General features: G+C 39.3%; 1 protein-coding gene across 1 annotated transcript in view; it reads right to left on the bottom strand.

Annotated features, from left to right (window-relative positions):
- Positions 1 to 26,981, bottom strand: part of LOC139742644 (KICSTOR complex protein SZT2-like) — a 118,267-nt gene that overhangs the window by 11,436 nt on the left and 79,850 nt on the right. Inside the window, exons 55-64 of the mRNA XM_071653170.1 lie at positions 15,592 to 15,761; positions 14,703 to 14,859; positions 13,751 to 13,914; positions 12,138 to 12,299; positions 11,396 to 11,669; positions 10,186 to 10,290; positions 9,087 to 9,342; positions 8,277 to 8,415; positions 7,695 to 7,769; positions 6,409 to 6,622 (exon numbers count right to left, since the gene is read on the bottom strand). Coding sequence (XP_071509271.1) covers positions 6,409 to 6,622; positions 7,695 to 7,769; positions 8,277 to 8,415; positions 9,087 to 9,342; positions 10,186 to 10,290; positions 11,396 to 11,669; positions 12,138 to 12,299; positions 13,751 to 13,914; positions 14,703 to 14,859; positions 15,592 to 15,761 — 1,716 coding nt within the window. The remainder of the gene's footprint in view (positions 1 to 6,408; positions 6,623 to 7,694; positions 7,770 to 8,276; positions 8,416 to 9,086; positions 9,343 to 10,185; positions 10,291 to 11,395; positions 11,670 to 12,137; positions 12,300 to 13,750; positions 13,915 to 14,702; positions 14,860 to 15,591; positions 15,762 to 26,981) is intronic.

Below are 26,981 nucleotides of genomic sequence, written 5' to 3'. Positions count from 1 at the left end.
TTTCCGAGCGTCATTGGCAAAGAACAAAAGAAACATGCTCCGTTCCAATGAGATGCCACTCCTCGCTTTCCTACATTGTACAAGAAGAAATTCACAGAGACTACATGAGCGAACGCTTGTTATTTATATTCGTTCACTTTTCTCCGTGGATAACTTGCATTGCATTAATCGAAAGTGAATATTAGGGCTCGTTATCACGAACATTATTTTATGGCGTTTGTCCGAAGGTTCGTTATTCGTATATGGTTCATCACTGCGAAAATGAAATCAGGTTTCTTAATCCGAAAATGATAAGAATCTTCGTTATTCCGAAGATTCGCCGATAGGAATATAAATTAAGATTCGTGAATCCAAAAGTGAAAAAAGAGAAGAGTACACTGACACAATTTTGAAATTACAAATCTAAATCATCGTATCCGTTTCTATAGCAAAGTTACGCCTTGCAGAACCTTATTTCATTTTCGGATTAACCACGCAACCTTTTGAATTACGAATCCTGGGAATATCGAATCTTCGGAATGATCCTCCGAAATAAAGTCGGGAATAATGAACGTTCGTAAACGTTCGTAATCGACGAACTTTGGAATAACGAATCAGGCCTTTAAACACATTCCTTAACCATCACTTTTTTATATATTTTTTTCCAAACTAAGCATGAAAGTACAAACTATACTCTGTTTGAAATCGGTTTCAAATTGCTTTTTCATCCAGTGCAGCGTATTTGATATGACCAAATATTACATTGTGTACTAAGCATTGAATTACGCATCATGCGTATCGTTGCCGTCTTTTTTTTTAACATACTCAGAACTGTATTCGTTCGATAAGACGAAATGTCGTTATACTTTTTATGAAATTGCCAATCCCTAGGACTTCGATTATTTATACATGGAATGCAGTGTATACAAAATAGGCACGATCAGACTGGCAAAAGATCGAGAAGTTTAACATCGCGATCTTTATAAGATCTTGAAGTTTTGCCAGTCAGACTTCTCACGTGCCTTATGTTTCCCTGGGTGAGCTTCGACCACCGCTGAATTCTCACGTGACTACTAGTACATGTACCCCCGTTTATGGATGCACAACGTGCGTTGTTGCCTTGACACGTCCACACGAAGAGGAAAAAATGGACTGTCATGTCACACGTGCGCACCGTGTGTATACGACGGACCATCGATTACGGTACTACAGTAGTAATTTATCAGGTGCATCAGCGGCGCGCTATGTATGCAGTCTGTACTTCGATCGACTGTACAAACGGTTGCGGTATACTAATACAATTACCAGTTGTACCAGCTCGTTTAGCTGACCAGATGAGCTTGAACTGTAGGTATACGACCGCAAAAAGAAATCTATTCTTCTCCATCAGATTTGCTCGAACTTGGCCCCATTTCTTACTCGTTTGAGGCGCGGCCACGATTAGTAAGAAGCTGAGAGCTAGTACTAGCTAGCCGCGATAACGAAGCCACATTGTGTGCGCGAATGGATTTTACCTGCCGATGCATTGATGGCTAGAACAATACTAGTGGTCCAGAATGATTTAAGCCGATAATTAAGTCATAAAATAGCAGTTGGCTGTTCGTAGAAAAAGTCATAGTTTTGAGGGAACTGCCCTGGAGGAAAATATAAGTGGTATCAAAAGACGGATTATCGCCGTGAATAGCTAGTGGTCTATTGTCCGATTTTCACACTGCATAACAAAAGACGGCGTTCTCGGTCGCGAGAGCGGAGATGCGGAAGTCGTATTTTGTGCTGTGGCAAAACTACGACTTTCCTACGATTTAATCCTCACTAATCCACCCCTGATCTACAACCACTTTACATTATCTACGCCTCTTTCACTTCTTAACAACAACGTATTCAACACTAAGGCACGAACACGAAGAACCACGGCAAAACTACGACTTTCTTACTATTTTTCAGTAGCAATCTACAGCAAAACTGTGTGCCTTTTCAACACGTAAGTACCACGGTTAGTGCTGGTAGTGAATTATCTCGAGTGGCATGTTGGTCATGTTTCTGAATGTTATAGGAAAAGGGCCGAATGATCTGAGTGATGGTGATGATAATTACTGATGCTGGTGTAAAAGACAGATTGCTGAGCATACTTCTTCTTTCCCCTCCGGCCATGAATGATGACAAAAAAAAATACATACACCTCACAACAAGAACCACATGCTAGATTGCAACCTTCGTAAAGTTAAATCTAAATGCTCATTACCAGCAAAGGGGGAAAACACGACAGTAAATACAAGCGAAGAGATTGTGTATGCAGTCTCTGGTCTTACGAGAAACTTGTGGAAATTTCCACAAAACCAGGTGCCAGACGAAAGAATGCGCGCACTGGAATAAACAGCGTGTAAATATAGCCTGGAAATATTGATCGAAGAACTAGCTCGTGAGTTGAGTTCAAGGAATCATCGCAAAGATCATGATTCTATAAGCAACACATGGTTCTCTGGCCCTTCTTTTGACCCATAGTAGAAATATCGAACAGTCGATTACACTTTAAATTATAATAGTGTGCTTGATCGAGTATTTTAAATGTTTACTGAACTGTAGGAAGGGATTGATTAATCACTCGATTAAAAACTAAATCACAGAAATATATGAAAGGTCTCGTATGCCGAGACAAATTCACTATCCGGTTAGACAGTGGGAAGAGATTCTATCACCTCCCTGGGTGTCGGGAAATTTTCACACACTCCAGGATCACCCCTCCCCCTGCCAACTCCAACATGTTGCTCCCAAACGTGCATGGTGAATGCATGGCGTCTCGATGTCACCGTTAGGTACCCGAGGCTGCTTTGTTTTTGTCTTGGAATATTGATTCATTTCTTGTCATGACATGAGTGTATATTAATCTTTTTGCGTGACTATGTAAAAATTTATGATACTAAACTCGTCTTTTTTTTTTTCCCTTTCAGTCCAAAAGTATCATGACGTTTCAATTGTTCAGAAGGTCTGCTTTTGATAACTCACAGACTATGTAAACACCCTTGCCTGTTCCCAGGCCCTAGCTCCACCCAATCCAGCAATCTACAAACGCGCGCAAATTCTGCCATGTGGTTTTGCCAGCCAGCTGTCGGAATGTGCTTTGAAGTTACATGGCAGCCTGGCCTGGCTGGCATGAATGGGTGTCAAGTTTCAATCAACATCTGCTGTTGTTTTATTCTTTCACCTGACAGAAACACGGAAATCAGAAAGGTGTAGGGAAGAGGTTTTTGTTGTGTGTGCGTGTGTGTGTGTGTGTTGTGTGTGTGTGTGTTTTCTCATTGTTTTTTCTTCTTTTTTTTCCAATGGGATCGAGGCCAAGGCGTGGAAAGATCAGAGTGAAATGAGTACAACTACACAGTGAAAGGAGTCAGGTAGAGGGGAGATGGAATAACCAATTACCAGAAGCATTTTTAAATATTGAAGTACCATTATGTGAAAAAAAAAGAATGCTACACCTATTTTAGTGTTCCTGACAAGGCGTAAGGAGCGTGGTAATAGTCCTCCTGAAAAATGAAACCCTGATAATTGGCCTCAAATATGCTATTTCTCTCTTTTTCTCAACCTCCGCTGTTTATCAACTTCACTTTCTTTCTTTTTTTCCATTAAAACCTTGACATGCAAGTGATTTTTTTTTAATTTTTATATTTTCTGATTTTTTTTTTTGCCTGTTCGGGCAAGTGCTTTACACGAATTTGCAAATCTGCTTGCCCGATCGGGCAAGTGATTAAAAAAAGTTGTGTAGCACCCTGGTTTATGATGGTGCCTCAAAAAATGCTTAGCTTAGAACGAATCGACCATTAATTAGGCCTGTATTTGTCACTACTGAAACGTTTGTTTGGAGAATAAAAAAAGAATGAATAATCGACCTGTTCTTCACTTCTTGTGAATGTGTTGGTGTGATTACGGTGTGCGTGCGTTCATAAATAAACATCAACATTTCCGAGGCCTGTAGGCTGTATGTCTTGCCCCTGACCCGGAAGACAATTCAACCTGTCACAAAACAGTTACAAAACGTAGTGATGATGAATGATGATAATGAAGTAATGATAATGAATATGATATATAATACAGTAATTGAAATGTCGTATTACTTGGGGCCCTCCCCAAAGTGACATTAGTCATGCGATTAAAAAACAAGACGGACTGTTGGCCAGTCAAAAATTTTGCGGACTAGCCAAAATTGAATCTAACTGATCTGCCTGGCTAGTTAAAAAGTTAAGCGCGACCCCTGAAGAACCATTTTTCATTTCTGATTGTAGAAAAAAAAATATCCAACGTTTATTAGTATTTAATCAACTTACGGAGCCAAATGTTACCGTTTATCATTTTCGAATGTAAAAGCAAACATCCGACATTTATTTTATTATCGTATACGGAGCCGAATATTACTGCTGTCCACTTCCGAAAGTGAAATGAATCATCTGACAATTATTTTAGCAATGTACTTAACCGAATGTATACTGTTTTTCATTTTTGAAGGTCAAGGCAGAGATCAGACACTTAGCTAACCATATAAAACGCAGCTAAATGTTACTATTATTCATTTTGAAATTTTATAGCAAATATCCGACATTTATTTTAGCATCGCATGGAGCAGAATGTTACTCCCATTCAATTCCAAACGTTAAAAGAATAAAACAATCATCTGACATTTATCTTGGCATCCTTCGGAGCCGAATGTCATTGCTGTTTACTTTCAAACAAACAGGCAAACATCCGGCATTTATTTTATCATCGTACGGAGTTGAATATTAGCTATTTCATTTCCAAATGTTAAGTCAAAATCATACATTGATATCACCATCGAACGCAGCTGAATGTTACTGTTATTCATTTCGAAATATAAAAGCAAACATCTGACAGTCATTTTAGTATCGTATAGCCCGTATGGAGCAGAATAAATACTGCAATTCACTTCCGAACGTAAAAGCAATCATCTGACATTATTTTAGCATCTTCCGGAGCCGAATGTTATTGCTATTTACTTTCGAAAGTAAAAGCAAACATCCGACATTTATTTAATCATCGTATGGAGTTGAATACTATTGTTATTCATTTCCGAACGTCAAAGGGATCATTTGATATTTACTTCAGCATCTTCCGGAGCTGAATGTTATTGCTATTTACTTTCAAACGCAAAAACAAACATCCGGCATTTATTTCATCATCATACGGAGTTGAATATCATTATCATTTATTTCCGAACGTCAAAGCAAACATTCGACATTTATTTCAGCATCTTTCGGAGCCGAATGTTATCCTTATTCATTTTCGAACACAAAATCAAATATCTGACATTTACGCTGTTCATTTCCAAAAGTACAATAAAACATCCGTCATTTTTTTTTTTTTTTTGTGTGTGTGTGTGTGTGTGTGCCCTGGTTTTTGTCACCACAGAACCCCAAAACAAATGAATTAAAGAGGCACACTAACGACAAAAAGAAAAATGGCACGTCTTTGATCACAGGGGAGCGACGTCAAGAAGAAAAGGGGCAGGTGTAAATTGTATGGCCTAGAGAATATCGTTTTCTGCCACATTCTGGGGGCATCACGGCCAAGAGCATCGACGGCTAATTTTCGAGGTCTGCTCTGATAATGGCACGTGAATTTTATTTGTTACGATCAAGAATTCTTTCTTGCCAAATCCGATAGTAGTATTTCATGAAGATAGCGTCAAACACGGAAGGGAGGTAAGTTTCATGTCATAATTTTAAGGAATACGCGGTCAAATAGAGCATGTCAGTGATGTGCTTTCCGTGGAACGCTCGATAACCCCATCCTAATTTCCGCCTTTTCATTCTTATTGTACCACAACACAAGCACCATAGCCTCAAATACGATGGAGAGTTCATTTCCCATTCGCAATTTCAAGGTACGCAAGCACTGTAGAACGCAAGAGCATTCTCTTATTGTGTGTACACTGTGGATAGATCGTTCAAAAGCGCGTTTTGGAGGAGTAGAATCGCAATTTCTTTAGTGGATTCGCGAACAATAGCGCACGATCTTTTCGTGGAACGTTCAAGAACCCGTCCTCACTAAATCGGTAATGACTTTGTTCTTGCCCGTTCCGCAAACAATAGCGAAATTTCCGTTAGTTTTCCAGCGGAACGGAAGGTAACGCGCCTTTTGTTTCATTTAAGTACCCCGTTCAGAACGCGTTCAGAACGCGAGCAGAACTGCAGTGACTTAATTCCCTGACGCCTAACACAAAAAAAAAACACTGAAAAAAACAACAACTACATAACAGAAAAAGATCTGGCAATTGGCAACTCTTGGGATCGGGAATGGAAAAGCAAATTTATGATAAATTTACAGCTTCTGCTGCAATCAACACACATTCAGCATGCAACCACACTTTACTATTAGCACTGACTTGTCCCCCTAGGTAGAACCTGTCAACCACAACCTCACCTTTCTTGATGCAGTTCTGCCTGAAGTTGGGCGGGTGAGCGTAGAACTTGACGAAGCTGGCCAGAAACGAGGAGACATGGTAGTGGGACTGGAAGCCCATGTCTGGGTCTGCCAGGTAGACCTGGATGGTACGAAGGTGGAAGTCATAGGCAAAGGAGTGCAGGTGGATCAGGTCCTTGTACTTGTCACAGTCATTGGTGAACAGGTTGGCCAGCTGCAGTTTACAGGTGGGAGGGAGGAGGGAGAGCAATGGGGTTAACCCTTCCCTTACAAGATTCTCAAATACCCCTAGAGCCTGTACACAACTCACTAGGTTTCCAAAAGGCAGTAGATTAAAGGTTAAACTCTGTTTCCATATGACTGCATTAACTGTCAATTTTTTGCTCTAAAATAGAGTCATACGCAAGAGAAATGTGTGATATAACCATGTGATAACACAATTTCAGTTGGGTAACAAACTACATTGTATTACCCCACAAAGTACTGTAAGCTGGAAGCATTGCAATCGCAGAGCATTCTCAATCGTGGTTGCTATGTGATGTTTAAATATTGATTATGCCAACTACAATATATTGGGCCTGGGCAGTATCCATCGAGTGAGTAAATCGCATGCGCAGCATGTTACTTGCATGTGATTCAATACTGCTACATTGTACTTGGGCACATTTTGATCATCACTTACGAGTCATGCTCTTCCTACCCACTTCTGGAAGGGGGGGGGGGCAATTCAGGAATAAAAGACGGGTACACCCACTTTGATTATTTCACACTTTTGATCTCAAAATACTCCAAAACGCATTCTCCTGGCAAATCAAGTCAGCCAGACACGTTTCTTGGTAGAGCCCTTTGTCGTAATTTGATAATTGGAAGTAAAATGGTGGACAATGAACTTTGAGCCCTTCTGAGAACTATAACTTAGCCGTACTATTGCACACTTGGCAAGAGTTCGCATACAGCTGTACGTAGCAAGAGATGGCTAGCCATGCATCCAGTTATTTTGCCATGTATCAGTTATTACCAGATGCATGATTGAAAACAAAAATTATTTTTTGGGAAACAAATTCCACCCTTCTATATAACAGATGATGCACATATATTTCGGGTGTTGGGAGGAAGTGTGTATGTCATTGCTATGAAAACTCATCTATGTCCACAATGGTTGAACAATTCCATAGTTACCTCACATACACAGTTCCTACTGACATACTCGGATCTGAGCATCATTTGCATACTAATGCAAAGAAAAAAAATGATCAGAGTCATTCATACTAGAGTACGCTACACACCTGAGCATTGATAGTCTTTCCTGCTGGGACTCTGGAACTCTCAAAGGCGTAAAGCTTCACGCAGAAGTAGGTGTGCTGGAAATACAGAAATCATATAACACCATATCATAATACACAGTTTTGTATATCACAGGTTTTCAGTGATATATATAATCCCACAGTTTACAGAAAAACATGTAATCATAGAACAACTGGCTGGAACTTTCTAAAGACAAATGTCAAAGCTTTACAGAAGCAACATATCTATCTATCTATCTATCTATCTATCTATCTATCTATCTATCTATCTTTCTATCTATCTATCTATCTATCTATCTATCTATCTACATCTATCTATCTATCTATCTTTCTATCTATCTATCTACATCTATCTATCTATCTATCTTTCTATCTATCTATCTATCTATCTATTTATCTAACGTTGTATCTATCAGTATACATACATTGTACATGTGGCTGCATCATATTCATATACACAACGTACATGTACCACACACAGCTGTGAAATCATCGCTATATACTGGATCTTTTTAAAATCGCCAGCGCTGGTTGAAGAATAATAGTGCCCCAAGGAGCTCTCACCCTGAATGACAGCTCAATGAGAATGATGCCTCCTGGCACAGTGATCTGAAGGTGACCTTCAGCCCCCGGCTGGGAGGTCCTTAGCATCAATCTCCCAAACTTGGGCACCTCGGGGCCTCCTGGACGGATGTGGGAGGATCTGAGCAAGCCCAACGAGAGCAGCAGCAGCAAAACAGAAACCAAAAGCACAGGGAAATTATGAAAACATATGGTAGCATTGGGGGAAACATATGTCAAAAATCATGTCGGGATCAGAGGTAATATTCTCATGTGTTGTTCAATTTTTGAACAGCACCCAACTTGCGAAATTTGCAAAAATAAAAGCCCCATGAAATATGTGCAATATAGGGTACACATGTACCTGTACTTGCTGCATCGCCACAATTTTTATATCATGTGATATGATTTTCTGTTTGTATTTCATGTTGAAATGCCAAATAGATAAACAATAATGATAACAATAATAATAATAATGATACTAATAATAATGATAATGATAATGATGATAATAATAATGATAATGGTAATGATAATGATTTATAATAATAATACTGATAATAACAATAATGATAATGATAATGATAATGATAATGATAATGATAATGATAATGATAATAATGATGAGAATGATAATAATAATAATGATAATAATAATAACAACAATAACAATGATGATAATGACAATAATAAAAATAATAACAATTATAATAATAATGATGATGATAATAATAATAATGATGATGACAATAATAATAATAATAATAATAATGATAATCACACACAGTTATAATTCAACCAGGGGGTTCATACCTTGGTCTTCCCTGGGGCTGTGTCTCCACGGTGTTAAAGCCAAGGCGCTGCAAGAAATGCTTGTACTGTGACACCATGCTGTTCTTGAGGTCGTTGTGCCACGGAGCCTCGCTGGTCAGTCCGGCCGGCCGGCTGGACACGCACTTGGTGCCGTCCGAGGAGGCGAGGACGTGGTCCCTCCACCGGGGGTCGAAAAGCAAGGGCGTGGCACAGTAGTGGACCACCCGGGAGCGCTGCTTCAAGAACTCCAAAGTGTCTTCCTGTGAAAGGTACGGTGACAGGAAGAAGATCTCATGAATGGAAGACAGCCGATGGTTTGACTCAGTCTGTTTTTTACATGTGAATTTCAGAGCTACTGCTCACATGGATTGTGAAAAACAAGTGATCAGCTTTGAGTATTTATGATGCTGTCGTGTGGTTACTGCAAACATTGACGATGATGATAATGATGATGATGATGATGATGATGTACAGCATTTGTTTAGCGCCATATATCTGATGAAGAAACATTCAAAGACATTTTGCCTTACCAAAGATTGCAACACCTATATCAAATAAACTGATGTAGGTTCTTCTCATTCAGCCAGTCAAATAATACAACGATATTTATATTTGAATCAAAGCACTGCACAATCTCAAACATTATTAGGGCTATTTCTTCTGCAGGATCATCATTCACCAGAGGAAGAAAACTAATGATCGGTGAAAGGTACTTTTAGCTTCAAGAGAGTTTATTTCCAGTGCTTTGATTTAAATACACATCATTACCTATATCAAATAGGCCCCAAATTTGTGAGATGACTGCAGCCCATTGGAAGCTGAGTGTGTAATATGGCTATTGGTGCAATGAAGCATCAATCAATTGCAGTTAAATGGTCATGGCAGTTTAAGTATCACATCAAATATTCATCCATATTGATATCACTGTGCATCATGTTTAGGGATGTTCTATCCAGTCTAATTTTATGCATGCAAACAGACATGTACATACCAAGTACACATGCCAATTAAAAGAATATTTTTTTTTTAAAGTACACAAAAGGTAACATGTGGGACTAAGGAAATAGCACCCCCCCCCCCCCCCTCAATATGATAAGACTATTCCTCAAGCTGCACAAACTCACACTAATAGGTTGTCTGGAGAGCTGTCCCCTCTTCTGCCAGGCCACATACAGGTTCTCCAAATCCTTCTGGACTTCCAGCTCTATGGAAGGCAACATGACACACAATACAATTCTTGATGAGTCACTGTGGACCTACCACACCATCAAACAGAAAACTCATCAGTAACTTGTTCTACTACTTATGCCAGTAGTAATATAGTGATATGGGAGTGACATATGCCACCTGAGTATAGAAACAATACACTAAAAGATGCATCAATGCTTTCTGCTGTTTGGTGCATCGACTACTGTAAAAGTGAAAAATGTTCTTGTCAATAATTTTTCACGCTCAGCTGGAAAAGACAAATTTTAATTTGTTTTTGTTTTTCCAGAATCAAAAACATCAAATGGCATTACATAAAACAAGCAGGAACATTGGCATGCTGTTATTTTTCTGCTTGTTTCTAGTCTCATAAAATGTTCAAAAAAATGTCATAAGGCAAACATTCTCACTTTTACAGTACTAGTAGTTAATATACAATTTGAAGACTGTCACAGATACAGGTCACTTCAAATGTAGTATCTCCTAATCAAGCTAAAGAACAATATGGAAGTGTCATTGTCATGGTTTTAATGAAAGAACATGTTGCTTTCAGTGAGGAGGTCCAGGTTCAAGGATTGCCATGGCACTCGTGTCCTTGAGCAAAACATTCTATCAACAACATTCCTTTCTACCCATTGGATGGTGATTGTTAATCTTGGATAGTGATTGTTAACCTGTTGAAGACGAGTCCCGAGAATACTCGGGCAGGTGTCTATGAGAAATGCAAGTTATAGCAAAATCAGTCCATCCTCAACGGGTTAAACTCTGGTTGAATAGATTTAGTAGGTGTGTGCCACAGAGAGGCAGCCATGCTGAAATTCTCCAAAAAGGATGGGTTGTGTACTGTGGGTGTAGTCTTTATTCCTATGCTATTAAAAGAATAGTATTTTGATTAAACAACAAGAAAATAGCTTGTAATACAGTTGACTAAGCTAGTCTTTGAAGAGATTTTCTTGTTGGAAAGTCACTTGCATACACATGTTGTCTTCTTTTGTATCGTCACAAAAGTAAAGCACAATCTCTAATTCACTGAATTTCTTTCTGATCAGGTGGCCTTTCATAACATTTCTCAGATTTTGGTACACGTAGGATTGACCTCTGACCTTTGCGTGTGTTCCTGCAGACAGTGGCAAACTGGGCGCCGTTCCGGAGGACGGGGTCATTGAGGAGCCGATAGGGGGAGCTCTGCAGCGGGTGCCGAGGCCTCACGTTCTGCAGCGTCTCGTCAAACGGGGGCAGGGCGGGGTGGAGTCGCCGCAAGTGGGAGGGGCGTGACGAGGACCCCTGGGGGCGGGACCCAAACTCCCTCGAAGGAAGGCTTGTCTGTTTCACCAGGCTATCAATTGCTTCCAGGGAACGCGAGAAGGGGTTGTCACTCTGTGTGATCAGCCAGCAATCAAAATTAATTCTTTGTATTCTAACACAAACAATATAAAAGTACACAGCAAAGAGCATCACAATGTCACATTGCAAATTGTATGAAGAAGATTAATGTATTGACAAGAAAGTTGAGGCCACTATCCTACCTGTACATAAATGCAAAATAATGTACTGAGTAGGTCCATAAGAATAATTTCACAAACTTTTTTATAAAATCAAAAATATTCTTTTTTTCTGGAGTATACATCATCTTAGTTACATCAATTATCTTAGTTTATTTTCAAACTCCACACACAGTAGAAAGGTTGACATTCTGCACAAGTCCATGGTAGAAATGTTGATGCCCAGCGCTGCATCCAGATACTGTACATACTGTTAATTCCACAAGTCTGTAATCTCATAAATGTTGAAACTATACATAAACACCTTCTTTTGAGAATCTGCGGTGATGCCTGTTTATCTCACCTGGTGGGCACCAAAGCGGCAGTGCTGGTACAAGCCCATCTTCTGGCTGACGAGGCAGTCCAGGAAGTGCGCCCTCGCGTTGTGCCACTTGACCAGGCGCTGGAAGAGCTTGTCCAGGGCACTCAGCTTGTCGTTGGACCAGTTGTAGACGAACACTTTCACCTGGGACAGATAAGGGGTAGATTGTTGGCGGGATATGCACATTCATAAGAAGTGAGGATCTCAGTGTAAAACGGCAGAGAAACATAGCACATGCATAAAATAGCAGAAAAAAAGTGCATTCAATATTTCTAGCATTTACTAGATTGTTTGATATGAAACATCATTGACCTATATTTCAATGGACTATTCAACTAATGTGTGTAGTGTTCAGAGTGACTCTCCTAATGAATGTATCTACAATGCACAACTTGTTATATCCATAGCACACTGTATATTTAACTGATCTGACACAGGTCTTCTTGATATCATTTCAAACTCCACATACATCACGCACGTGTACATTGTATCTGTGCAAGACATGACAATATATACCCCATTTAGAAATTAATCTATTCTGACTTCTCATTTGTTTATTTCTAGACATGATGATAATGTAACTGCTCTACTAACCCATTGCAAACAAGTCCTGAGTATAGACCGATTCAAGCGACTGTTCATGGAAGTGCGCCCTCTTAAGGCGACGCCATAACTGGGGGCCAAACAGGCCGGGTCGGCAAGCGCCGTGCGTGCATGTCAAGGGTGCCAGCGGCAGCCAGTGCTTTATGTGCTATATGTCTGAATCACTCAAATTGTCCAACAGAATGGCATTAAAAGCCGCTGAATGACTTTTCCACACAGTGAGTAAACAATCACAATATTAGCGCGGCGCCAGCGGTCGCCGGCCGCGGCGCAGCGCTCGCGCTCGGCTAACTATGCGCGATGGGTACGCTAGGCTGCTGAGCTGCAAGTGCAACTCGCTGATGGGTAGCTAGCTCGCTGGGAAGCCCCGTTGGCCCCCAGTTATGGCGGCCGCTATAGCGCCGCTAGCGGCGGTAGGTGAATAGGTCATCGAAATTGAATCGGTCTATACTCAGGCAGGTGTCTATGGGAAATGCATGTTATACAATGTCATGTAGCAAACCATCTCATCCATGATAGTTCAAAGATGGGCTATAGTACATTGTACATTGTACCACTGGCAATGGTATCTGTGCATTTGGAACAAGGGAATACAAAAAAGAATATGTACATTGTATAACTGGGCATAGACTCCCGCAAAAGGGTGTTAATATCAAACATTCTTTGGTTTCAAGGTTTTCATTCCTTTAGATGACCTGTCTACCACGAATGACAAGCCCTAGTTAATCAGAATTCAGTATTTCAATATCCCTGCCTACCCCTGCGCAAAGGTTTACACCTGTCCCACCAACAAGGGTATCACGGACACCCTTTGTCAGCACCAGAGAAGTCTTGACCTCTCTGAGGGGAGGTGAAAGCAGGAATGTTACTCTCATTACCCTAAATTTTCTGTCTTACCAAACTGGGAATTTAAGACTAAAATTTAGAGTACAAAAGAAGAAGCTCACAGATTGAAAAGGGGGAGAGTTTGGGAGACTGATGGTAGAACTAACCTGTTTGTTGGAGGCTTGGAGCAAGAGGAGGCGTTGACGTGGCACTATGAGGCGGAGTGACTGAGGATGCTGTTTGAGACCAGTCAGCCAGGAGGGTAGCAGACCCTTCTCACTGACCCCACAGCTCAGGTCAAGGGGGTCAAACTGCTGCAGGCTTTTCTGACCTGGTCAGATGGAGAGCACGATTAACATATCATCACCATCACTGTCATTATGATCACCTCCAATATTATCACCACTATTAGCATCATGATCATGATCATGATCATCATTATCATCATCATCATCATCATCCACATCATGACCATCATCACCATCACCATCACCATCACCATCACCATCACCATCACCATCATCATCACCATCACCATCACCATCATCCTTATCGTCACCACCATCATCATCATCATCATCATCACTATCACCATCAACACCATCATTATCATGACAATTGGTATGACTATCCTAATTATTGCATGAAATATTGATACATACACTTTATAATTTTCAATTATGGTCTCTTCACTGAAACTGCATTTGATTATTCAATATCCAGTTCGTCTGTGTGTGAAATGCAAGAAATCTGATTTCTTTTTCCAAAAAATGTATTGTCTTGTGATTCTGATGAGGACATAGAAGGGATGTAGTGTAATAAAAAATAACACGGTCAATCAAGAAGGTACTAACAAAATACAAACTGCAGCAATTGTGACCCAAATAGATAAAAGCTTCAGTGACAACAATGTTACAGTCTTAATTCCAAGACGGCTTGAGGACTCTTCTTGACACCAAGAAGATATGAGTTCAAGAAATTCACACCAACTGATATTTCTCAATATTGACGGACCTCACCTGGTAATCTATGGCTTTGATTGACTTGGTTTTAGGAAATTCAAAGGTACTCCTGTTTGTTTTGGCCAATGAGGGAAGCTCCCTTATAAGAATGTCTTACTTTTTGGATTGGTGAGGTTCGGGGGCTGTACGACATCATCCAGTGGGTTTGCATTCACGCTGTAGCGCCACTGCTGGACATTCCGACCAATCAGAACGAAAGTCTGCTCACTGCCAGGTAAATGGAGGCTGGATTTTGAAGTCTCTGATTCTTGCCTCTATTCAGAAATATGGGACATATTTTCATATGGATGGATGTAAGTTACTGATCATTCTCCTAACATCCTACATTGTATGAACACACACAGTTCAATATATGAGCACTCGCACATATGAATAACATCACTAAACAAGGAATGACATTTAAATCATTTTATCTGTACTACTCGCTTACATTGTACATACAACAAATAAAAAGAGAATGTATAACACATTTAAGACATGCAAGTACTAGAATTCTTTGTGACAATGTATAACATGTGAATTACAAAATGTACTAACAGATCTGCCTAAGAAAAGTGCCTGTATACACTTTCTTGATGTCAATTATATATATATACATGCATGGTCACACCCCCCCCCCCCCATCACACACCAAAGCAATACATCCAGACCTCCTTCCCCCAGTCCCTCAATAGTGATGTCATGGAGCTATGATAAAAAAAAAAACCTTTCACAGTTCAAGTGATTTGTGCATAATTGTCTCTTTCTTTAATAGATACATTGTACACTACAGGCAGTACAAAAAGGATTTTGTGAATTACTATATCATGGTGGTCCTTATGAATTGAGAAATACAATGTATAGATGTACATACATATGGTGATTCCTTTTCCCTACTTGTAGAGAGATGTGGGGTGATATGGCAGACTGCCATCAGCCATGCAAATGTGTTTAAATAGGGGAAGCTTATGAACTTAAGACACTCTCTTCCAAAATACAATGTGTACCTTAGTAGGTGGTGGGGTAAAGGACTTGAAAGTCTCCCCGTCAGCCTGGTAGAGCTTGTGAACAAAATCTGTACTGATCTTTCCCAGCTTGTCCAGAAACTCCTGCAGAAAGACCTCCAGGCTGAATTGTCTGGACAGGGTGCCGGTCAGCAGACTGACCGATGGAGTGTCTGAACGATGCAGAAAAGAGCCAACTGATAATGAAATCCCATGTCGATATGTAGTGTGCCTTTTTATTTCAGTCAAACAAAACAACATACAGTGCTGATCACGTTAAACTTACCTACGCGTTACCCCAAAAACGCGTCGGTACGTGTACTTCCGCGTTGCGTTTCGCCATACGCGATCGCAACGCGTACACATTGTACAGCAAAATATTCCCTTCCCTTTCACTATTGTGGAATAGCGCCATCTCGCGGGCAACATTTCATTATCTGTACTTGTGTTCGCTCCCGCGCTCCCACCGCAATGCGATCCATATCAGGCCGCGCCATGATATTGACTCAAGTGAAAGAGCTTTATAACTGACTGTGAATTGAAGAACAAGAAGAAAACATCTGTGCTTTTATAGTTTTTATGTGTCACTGAGAAGGGGTGATGTATTCAAAAATGAATAAACACGTATTTTCGACGTTGACTTGCTCATTTTTACCTGTCGGTACTGAATATTGCTTTAGCTTGAGTTTCATTTTTATGGCATGCTTGCTCTTCATGTTGATGTTTCTTTCATTCCTTGGTGGTTGGTGTTGTTTTTTTTTTTTCTGTGAGGTGACCTACTAAGTATCTTGTTTTAGTGTACGGGCTGAAATTTTCGCGGTGAATTTATTTTCGCGAATTCCGCGAATTTCGCGAATCGCCTTTGAACCGCGAAAATAACAACACGCGAAAATAACAACGCGCGAATAACTAAGTTTAGTTTACTTAGGCCCTCGCAACCGCGAAATTAATAACACGCGAAAACGTCCCCCCAAATAGCAATTTGCAAAAATATCTGTACGCGAAAATTTCAGCTCGTACAGTAATTCCTATCGTTCCGAACGCATACAATCGCGTTAAATCACAAAAAAAAAACGTAATGAATAAACACGTATTTTCGGCACTGGCTTGCTCATTTTTGCCTGTCGGTGCTGAATTTCGTTAGCTTGATTTTCTTTTTCATGGCATGCTTGTTCTTCATGTTGATGTCTCTTTCATTCCTTGGGGGTTGGTGTTTTGTTTTTGTTTTTTCGTGTGAGGTGACCTATTTTGTTTTAATTCTTATCGTTCCGAACGCACAAAACCGCGTTAAATTAAGAAAAAACAAAAACACGTAATGAATAAACACGTTTTCACGGCGCTGCCTTGCTCAGAGTCATTTTTGCCTGTCGATGCTGAATTTCTTCAGCTTTAGTTTCATTTTTATGGTATGCTTGTTCTTCATGTTGATGTCTATTTCATTCCTTGGGGATTCGTGTTTTGTTTTTTAATTCTTATCGTTCCGAACGCATACAACCGCGTTAAATCACAAAAACGTAACGAACAAACACGTTTTCACGGCGCTGACTTGCCCTTCTTTTGCCTGTCGATGCTGAATTTCTTTAGCTTGAGTTTCATTTTTATGGTATGCTTGTTCTTCATGTTGATGTTTCTTTCATTCCTTTGGGGTTGTCGATTTTCTTTTTCTTTTTCTTTTTTCGTGTGAGGCGACCCATTTTGTTTTAATTCCGCCTGTCGTTCCGAACGCATACAACCGCGTTAAATCACAAAAACGTAATGAATAAACACGTTTTCACGGCGCTGCCTTGCTCAGAGTCATTTTGCCTGTCGGTGCTGAATTTCTTCAGCTTGAGTTTCATTTTTATGGTATGCTTGTTCTTCATGTTGATGTTTCTTTCATTCCTTGGGGGTTGATGATTTTTTTATTTTTTTTTCGTGTGAGTTGACCTATTTTGTTTTAATTCTTATCGTTCCGAACGCATACAACCGCGTTAAATCACAAAAACGTAACGAACAAACACGTTTTCACGGCGCTGATTTGCCATTCTTTTGCCTGTCGGTGCTGAATTTCTTTAGCTTGAGTTTCATTTTTATGGTATGCTTGTTCTTCATGTTGATGTCTATTTCATTCCTTGGGGATTCGTGTTTTGTTTTTTAATTCTTATCGTTCCGAACGCATACAACCGCGTTAAATCACAAAAACGTAACGAACAAACACGTTTTCACGGCGCTGACTTGCCCTTCTTTTGCCTGTCGGTGCTGAATTTCTTTAGCTTGAGTTTCATTTTTATGGTATGCTTGTTCTTCATGTTGATGTTTCTTTCATTCCTTTGGGGTTGTCGATTTTCTTTTTCTTTTTTTTTTTCGTGTGAGGCGACCCATTTTGTTTTAATTCCGCCTGTCGTTCCGAACGCATACAACCGCGTTAAATCACAAAAACGTAATGAATAAACACGTTTTCACGGCGCTGCCTTGCTCAGAGTCATTTTGCCTGTCGGTGCTGAATTTCTTCAGCTTGAGTTTCATTTTTATGGTATGCTTGTTCTTCATGTTGATGTTTCTTTCATTCCTTGGGGGTTGATGATTTTTTTATTTTTTTTTCGTGTGAGTTGACCTATTTTGTTTTAATTCTTATCGTTCCGAACGCATACAACCGCGTTAAATCACAAAAACGTAACGAACAAACACGTTTTCACGGCGCTGACTTGCCATTCTTTTGCCTGTCGGTGCTGAATTTCTTTAGCTTGAGTTTCATTTTTATGGTATGCTTGTTCTTCATGTTGATTTTTCTTTCATTCCTTTGGGGTTGGTGATTTTTTTTTCCGTGTGAGGTGACATCTTTTGTTTTAATTCCTACTCGTTCCGAACGCATACAACCACGTTAAATTAAAAAAAAAAACCGAACAAACAACATAATGAATAAACACGTATTTTCGGCGTTGACTTGCTCATTTTTACTTGTCGGTGCTGAATTTCTTCAGCTTGAGTTTCATTTTTATGGCATGCTTGTTCTTCATGTTGATGTTTCTTTCATTCCATGGAGGTTGGTGATTCTTTTTGTTGTTTGTGTGAGGTGACCTACATGTATTTTGTTTGAATTCTTATCGTTCCAAACGCATACAACCGCGTAAAATCACACACAAAAAAAAACAAAACACGTAATGAATAAACACGTATTTTTGGCGTTGACTTGCTCATTTTTACATGTCGGTGCTGAATTTCTTTAGCTTAAGTTTCATTTTTATGGCATGCTAATTCTACATGTTGATGTTTCTTTCATTCCTTGAGGGTTTGTGATTTTTTTTTTTTGTGTGTGTGTGTGAGGTGACCTTTTTTGTTTTAATCTCTATCATTCCGAACGCATAAAACCGCGTTAAATCACAAAAACGTAACGAACTTTACACGTTTCCACGGCGCTGACTTGCCCTTCTTTTGCCTGTCGGTGCTGAATTTCTTCAGCTTGAGTTTCATTTTTATGGCATGCTTGTTCTTCATGTTGATGTTTCTTTCATTCCTCGGGGGTTGGTGATTTTTTTTTCGTGTGTGTGTGTGTGTGTGTGTGTGTTAATTAGGTGATCTACCAATACTAGTATTTAGTTTTAATTTCTATTGTTCCGGACGCTATGTCCAGAGCGTCTATACACATTGGAACTCGGGGACTTTTTGTAGCAGAATACTAGTATCCGATGCGCGTACCGAAGTTTGGATACGAAATCGCGGTAGAGTGCATTCTTCTTCACAAATTTTCACCACAGCCAGTTTTACAAAATGTACGCATCTTAACACGTAACGCTATATCATGAATATCATGGAGTATGTTTATATGACAGAAATAAATCGAAGTGATAACATTAGAGTACACGAAATATGTTCAGTTTCGGGAAATAAAATAAGATTTACTTTCTGAGATTGCATCATCGAAGGATTAATCGTGAAAAAGCTTTTTATTCCCTTTCGACAAAATAAATGCAGGAGACTAAAGCTGTGATTGTTGTTTTATGAACTGTGTACTAGTATTGGCATTCAGTGCTTGTGCAGCAGTGAAACAAAAATTTTATTCCAACCCATTTGTTCACACATCTTTGCCATATGCCACACGCAATTCATCGAAGCGTCCACATCGTCCTCTGATAGCGGAAATGGGCTCCGGGACATTCCATTCAATGACGGGGTTTTTATTTTGCAACGTTGTCAACTAACTCTCGTGTAAGCAAGTTCTTGCTACGGCTAATCTATTTTATGATGCATCATAATCTATTTATGCTTAGATAACCTAAATTTGCAGAGACATAGAAAAAGATTTGACATTCAATCGTGATACGTTTAACTACTCATTCACCCTGTACTGTAATCCGCATGAGATAGTCTGCTCCGCACGTGTTTTCGCTATAACTAAAAGTTCGATCGCGATGGTACGCTGTGTGTGTGTACCATAGAGCTGTATTACCGATTCTCTACGGTGTGTACTGACTGTGAAGGGTGTACGTAGTATACTGTATGTACGGCGCAGCACGTGACTTTTAATGGTACCAAGGCACAAACAAATTGGACATACGAAGTCGTACATTCAAGAGCTAAAACAAACAAATGGCGAAATCAAAATCCACCACTGAAATGGTATTGACACTTTAATGTAATGAGTATATTCCACGCTCATGTTTGACCGAGTTTTGAGAAGAAATTCTATACTTTGTAAGTTTTCCTCGCATGAGATAAGGAATGTGATCGGTGAGATAGCTACCCATACAACAGTAGTGTGTATGTGTACTGCACGCATGAAGAACGGTCCCTTTCCCTATGATATCCCATACATACCAAAGAGTACTGCAGTATACCAAAATGAGGCAAGAACGTTAGGAATGCACCATGGTGTGCTGCAGATTCTTGGGCGAAATTTGCCTTTATTAAAGCCCTTCTGGTATTTAATATTTTATATTCTATATTTCATATTTAATTCTTATTCTTCATAAAATCACAAATAAAACTACTTCATACATTTACAATATATTTTGTGTTTCTTTTTTTTTTTCAGTCTAAGAAATCTGGTTTCGGATTAAAAAAAAATAATATGTACAGTTCTTGACTCAAGTCTAAATTCCATGCACCTTCTTGCAGTTACCCATGGATAAGATGCATTTACGTAATCAGCTGTTACGGAGTTGTTATATAGGCCTACGGTACTACGGTACCTACATCCCCTGCATGTTAGACTGTAATTGAGACTGTCATTTTATCGGTGGCGTTTATGATTTTATAATCTTACCCGTTCAAAAAAAAAAAAAAAAAAAAAGAAGAGGCGAATTCGAACATTATGGAATGGAGTAAGTTTTTGTCAGAATTCCTTATCAATATCAATTGTTTCCATGACAGTTTTCAGATTTCACTTGCTTCATTATCAAAGCTGTTGTACATCTTGGTTGCTTCATAAGAAATCACCTTTGATTTATGATTTTACAAACGAATTTTCATCGTTCACCTATTTTTTCTTAATTTCATGTTATAATATTTCACGATGGTATGTGCATGCAGGGCTGCCAACTCTCACTCATTTTGGTCCTTTCTCACTCTATAACTTTATTTCATTTGCATCTCACTCATTTTGACTCCTGTCCTAAATTATAGCATTGGCCTATGGGAGTCCCACTCTCAACTAGTTTCCAATGTTGGCAGCCCTGTATGTGTTGTCTTCCCATGGCAAGATATGGCATTTTTTTTTTCATCCAGGCTCAAAGAAGAAACCGACAGGAAGGAAATGAAAAAGGATAGAATGAAACACCAGCTCAGCAGGCTCTTTTTATCGATATGACACAAATAGTGAACGTACGTAGCTGCATTAGAAATTCGATAAAGTTCTGAATAGTGTGATATTAGTGGAAAAATGAGCAACAAATTTGGGGGATTCCATCGGTTCGAGATCAAGAACTAAATAGAAACTAAGTACATTACAGCAGTCTGGACTTGATGCAAACCTACTGTCTAGCTATGATTATAGTATTATGGTCTATAGACTCTATCTAACGTTAGATAATTCTCTAACATAAAGATGTAATGAACTGAGAACACGTGGATCATTGACGTGCGTGACATCGAAGATCCTATGTTACGATCTGTATTAGACTACTAGTAGTTGTGCGTTGACCTCTAAGCTAGCTGGATATGAGCACGGATGATGAGCCGCATCCACAAAAGTGGCCGCAACACACAGACACATACACATACTGCGTTCATCTGCAGCACACTGGGCATTTTGCCTGAAATGGTAATGGTATGGTAGGAGACTCTGCTGTTTTGGTAGGGGTAGGTGCGCGCGCTACCTATCACGCCTACATAATCATACGGTGTATGTACACACACCATAGAGCTAGCTGTACGTATAATACAGTACACACACGTCACACTTGCTTTTCCCCCCACGATGAGATGAGCGAGCATGCTGCATGCTGCTAGCTTATAGCTAGCATGCTGCATGAAAACTGGCGGGTAGCTCGCGGCGCGGTACGGTACGCAACAGTTACTTTGTATAGCGTGTTAGGCTATGTCGCCGGTAATGTACATGAACAACAGCAGGTCTACTACATACTGGTACTCGTATACTACAATGTAGTAGTACGTCGGTGTCCAAGACTGCATGCATTGTAACCAAAGTCACTGGCGAAAATCTCTTTGATTGTAACGTTTATAACCGACACCCCATTACTACCAAGCTATAAATAGATCAAAGAGATTTTTGTCCTCCCCACCACTGCAGTGTAGCATTGGGGGTACCACCTATCGTCACCCTAAGGATCTGTAGCTTGTTTATTCTAAAAATTAATATAACACAAATTCGCCTAATTCGTACCTCAAATATGCCATAAATAGTGCAGTTTTGAATGTCGTGACCGTCTCGTTGATTATGATTCTCCGTTTTAAAATAGCGCAATTTCAGTGCGTGCGTTCCGTTTTCTTAGCGCAGCTTAAAAGGGTACCTAGCGATCGGCACCACTGTACCCCCTCCCCTCCATAGGTAATACTCAGTACACGTGAATTTTCACAGCCATGCGTCGTTACTGAGCGGATGTGTATTGAAACGTTTAGTTTGGTTTGTTGGTTTGTTTTTGAGTTTGATTTTCGTTTCTTCATTTTTATTGTTTTTATAGCTCATGACACTAAGGAGACTACTAGAGGTTATGACGTATGAGTGGACTACAGTATAAAGAAAATATGAAAGGAATTTCACAAAAATTCACTTTTCTAGCAAAGTGAAAGAGAACTTGACTAAACTGCTTTCAGAAAGCAGGGGGAATAAGCGCTAACCCTAACATATGTCAGTATCAAGTTGATGGAATGTGTAATTTTCATGAAAAATGAATTTTTATTGAATTTCCTTTATATTTTCTTTATATTGTAGTCCACTCATAAGTCAGAACCTCTAGTAGACTCCTTACCCAGCAGTTCCAACACCAAAACTTCAAAAATTCATAACTTTTGCATCGATTGCCCTATTTTCCTCAAACTTTCACTGATATGTGTTCTACTAATGTTCCTGCTTTCACTCAATCCACAGTGTTCTTTGGGTTTACATTCCCTTTAAGAACTGATCACTAGTCGGTCTTAAGTCCTTCTTAACTTTAAGAACGGCTTTGTGACACCCTCCCCCCCCCCCCCCCCGGCCCCCAGGCCACGCGTCGACCATGGCCATCGACTTGACGTGCGTTTTGCGCATGCTCAGAACATGTTATTTCCCCTAGCCAGCTAGCTCTGAGCGTCCCCGTCGCGAAAATCATAACGGCGCAACTGACTGCATCGAAATATTAACCCACGGGTATGCGCTCGAAGCAGTTATATTCGAGTTATAATGCCGTAAAATAGCAAAATTCTTTTTTTTTTTTTTTTTTTTTTTTTTACTTGTGAGCATTATTTTTGTTTGCTGTTGGTTTTATGAATAAATTGACTTAAGCATGTTGAAAAAATAATGTATTTATCATTCTGGATAGTCACCATAATTTTATATGTTTCGATGACAATACAGACTGTAGGGCCTATACTGCCTTAAGGTGTTTGGTTCAGAGGTAATTTTGTTCAACAGATTCTAAGCTGTTGACATTACAAAGATACATTTTACCTATCTTTCTAAATGATGTGAAAAGTGCCTGTCAGTTATGCATGTTAGTCATTTTTTAGAGTAATTAGTAAAAGATTAAAAAGACAATAGTTCATGATGTTAAAATATGACTATTTTGCAAAACTTCATTGATTTATCTATCATAGCTGTAACTTTCATACATTAGCGCTTTTTCTTCTTCTTTTTTTAGTTCTTACAAGGTTGTCTTCGCGAATACTTCCATTCTTTCATAATGGATGGTTCCCAGTTTGCTTTACATTGTTATTCGGACTAATCACTACCAGGTTTTTACAGTTTTGTTGAGACAACGCAGTTTGTGTTTCCCAGCTGAAGAAAGCAGCGTTAAGCTTTTCTGTGAACTTGAAGGGAAAATTTTGTTTACAGGTGTTTTGTCCGATAATTTTCCAAATCAATTTCACAGAAGGTCCCGGACACAAATTGGTCTCAAATAACCCTATAAGGGACCGAAACTGGAAAGAAATTTAAGAAAGGAAATTCTTTACTTGAAATTTGGGCGTAATAACCACATTCTGTGTAAACACCAAATTAAAATTCAATGGGGATAGAACTGCAAAATTAATCGTGCTTTCGAATTTGTCCTTTTCCAGTACTGGGGACTTAAAGTTCCTCTGTTTACTTACTTTGGTTGTTCTTGTTACATTTCGCGTAGTTTTTCTCTTTATGATGTTGTAATGTATGGTCCATTATAGTTTGCTTCATATTGCAATTCGTACTAAATCACTACCAGTTTTTTAAAGTTTTGTTGAGACAACGCAGTTTGTGTTTCCCAGCTGAAGAAAGCAGCGTTAAGCTTTTCTGTGAACCTGAAGGGAAAATTTTGTTTACAGGTGTTTTGTTCGATAATTTTCCACATCAATTTCACAGAAGGTCCCGGACACAAATTAGTCTCAAATAACCCTATAAGGGACCGAAACTGGAAAAGGAAATTTAAGAAAGGAAATTCTTTACTTGAAATGTGAGCGGTAATAACGACATTCTGTGTACACACCTAATCAAAATTCATTGGGGATAGAACTGCAAATCATGCTTTCGAATTTTTCCTTTTCCAGTACTGGGGACTTAAAGTTCCTCTGTTACTTACTTTAGTTGTTATTGCTACATTTCGCTTAGTTTTTCTCTTTATGATATAGTGTATGGTCCATAGTTTGCTTTATATTGCAATTCGTACTAAATCACTACTAGTTTTTTACAGTTTTGTTGAGACAAGGCAGTTTGTGTTTCCCAGCTGAAGAGAGCAGCGTTAAGCTTTTCTGTGTGAACTTGAAGGGAAAATTTTGTTTACAGGTGTTTTGTTCGATAATTTTCCCAATCGATGATTTCACAGAAGGTCCCGGACACAAATTGGTCGCAAATAACCCTATAAAACAAGGGACCGAAACTGGAAAAAAATTAAGAAAGGAAATTATTTCCTTGACATTTGAGCGCTGATAACACATTATGTGTAAACCCCTTATCATAATGAATGGGGATTGAACTGCAAATAATGTTCTTGAATTTTTCCTTTTCCAGTACTGGGGACTTAAAGTTCCTCTGTTTACTTACTTTAGTTGGTGTTGTTACATTTCGCGTAGTTTTTCTTATAGCAGTTTGCTTTATATTGCAATTCGTACTAAATCACTACCAGTTTTTTACAGTTTTGTTGAGACAACGCAGTTTGTGTTTCCCAGCTGAAGAAAGCAGCGTTACGCTTTTCTGTGAACTTGAAGGGAAAATTTTGTTTACAGGTGTTTTGTTCGATAATTTTCCAAATCAATTTCACAGAAGGTCCCGGACACAAATTAGTCTCAAATAACCCTATATAAGGGACCGAAACTGGAAAAGAAATTGAAGAAAGGAAATTCTTTACTTGAAATTTGGGCGGTAATAACCACATTCTGTGTAAACACCAAATTAAAATTCAATGGGGATAGAACTGCAAATTAATCGTGCTTTCGAATTTGTCCTTTTCCAGTACTGGGGACTTAAAGTTCCTCTGTTTACTTACTTTGGTTATTGTTACATTTCGCGTAGTTTTTCTCTTTCATGATAATGCATGCTTCATAATTTGCTTTACATTGCAATTAAATTGCAAGTCGATATGAGAAGAAGGGTGGGGCCTCATGGGGCCCATGTCTCCCGCCACGCGAGCCAGAGAGTCATCATGCAGTCTTCTATACAAGAAAAACTAGCGGAGGAGGTATCACTGGGAGCCGGCAAGCGATATTATCTGTTTTAATTCCTGAAGCAGTCACTATACGAGTCAACGGGCTCCACAGGAGTGAAGAAGATTACTGTAAAAATAACCTCGAAGCTCGAAGACTTCCGTATATACCATAATCTGCAACCTGTGAGGTCCTTTTAACGACGAGCTCTGAGTAGGGACATTCAACTTGCCACAAGCTATACCATCTTGATCTATGGACGCGTCTTGCTCTATACCATCAGGCGGGGTGCAGGCAAGGCCTAGGCTGGGCCCCTGAAACAACGGCTCTTTTTAGAGCCACCAGAGATTCAAGAAAGAACAAAGAGATATGCTCTCATGATTGAACATAATATCACTTTCTCAACTTTCTTCCCTATCTTTTCCTACCCTATATTTATACGAATAGCATGCTCCCTATATAATTGCATGCATATGAAACTGTTTTTCATCCCTCTTTTCCCTTGCCTCCAATGTAAGAAATGACTATTAGAGTGATTGTGTGCTATTGACAATGTTATTACATCATTTCTCTGCAAGTGGGAGGTGAGTTTCTGTTCGTGTGTTGATGTGCACTGCAGTTGAAAAGCGTTCGAAATTCCTTTCCCGTGTATCGTGGAAACTCGATAGATCTAGGCCTACTACAGGAGATCTCATATACAAGGAATACATACATCAAAATATTTTTTCCGTTCCCAATGAATTCACTTCCTTTTTTTTTTTTGGTCGTTTATTGACAGTTGATTCCATAAGAATGTTGTGGCCTATATGTTTAAGTTACCAAATAATTCTTTATATTATGTTCACAAATTCACTCTAATAGTTTGCAATTATACTGTCGATCAGGGACACTTCCCATTCCAGTAACTATGGACGGCGTGTATCAAGCCAGAAACAGATAGGTCCAGTATTATTATATATCATTCCTGTTGACCAGGTTATATTTACATTGGTATATATACATCCGAACACAAACAGGCTTTCTATGATAGCGGTTATAATAAGACAAGCATATACGCATGTATTCATTGTCTTTTGCTGTTGTAAACCGAATGTCTGCCTTTTGAAATGAATATGCAAGTAGTATGCCTTAGAGTGAATTTGTCAACA

This window comes from Diadema antillarum, unplaced genomic scaffold (assembly GCF_040938485.1).
Source record: "Diadema antillarum isolate AM-2024a unplaced genomic scaffold, OU_Dant_1.0 seq00001011_RagTag, whole genome shotgun sequence".
In the NCBI taxonomy this organism is placed as follows: domain Eukaryota; kingdom Metazoa; phylum Echinodermata; class Echinoidea; order Diadematoida; family Diadematidae; genus Diadema; species Diadema antillarum.
The sequence above is the reverse complement of the archived record's forward strand: the minus strand, read 5'-3'. Positions and strand labels throughout refer to the sequence as shown.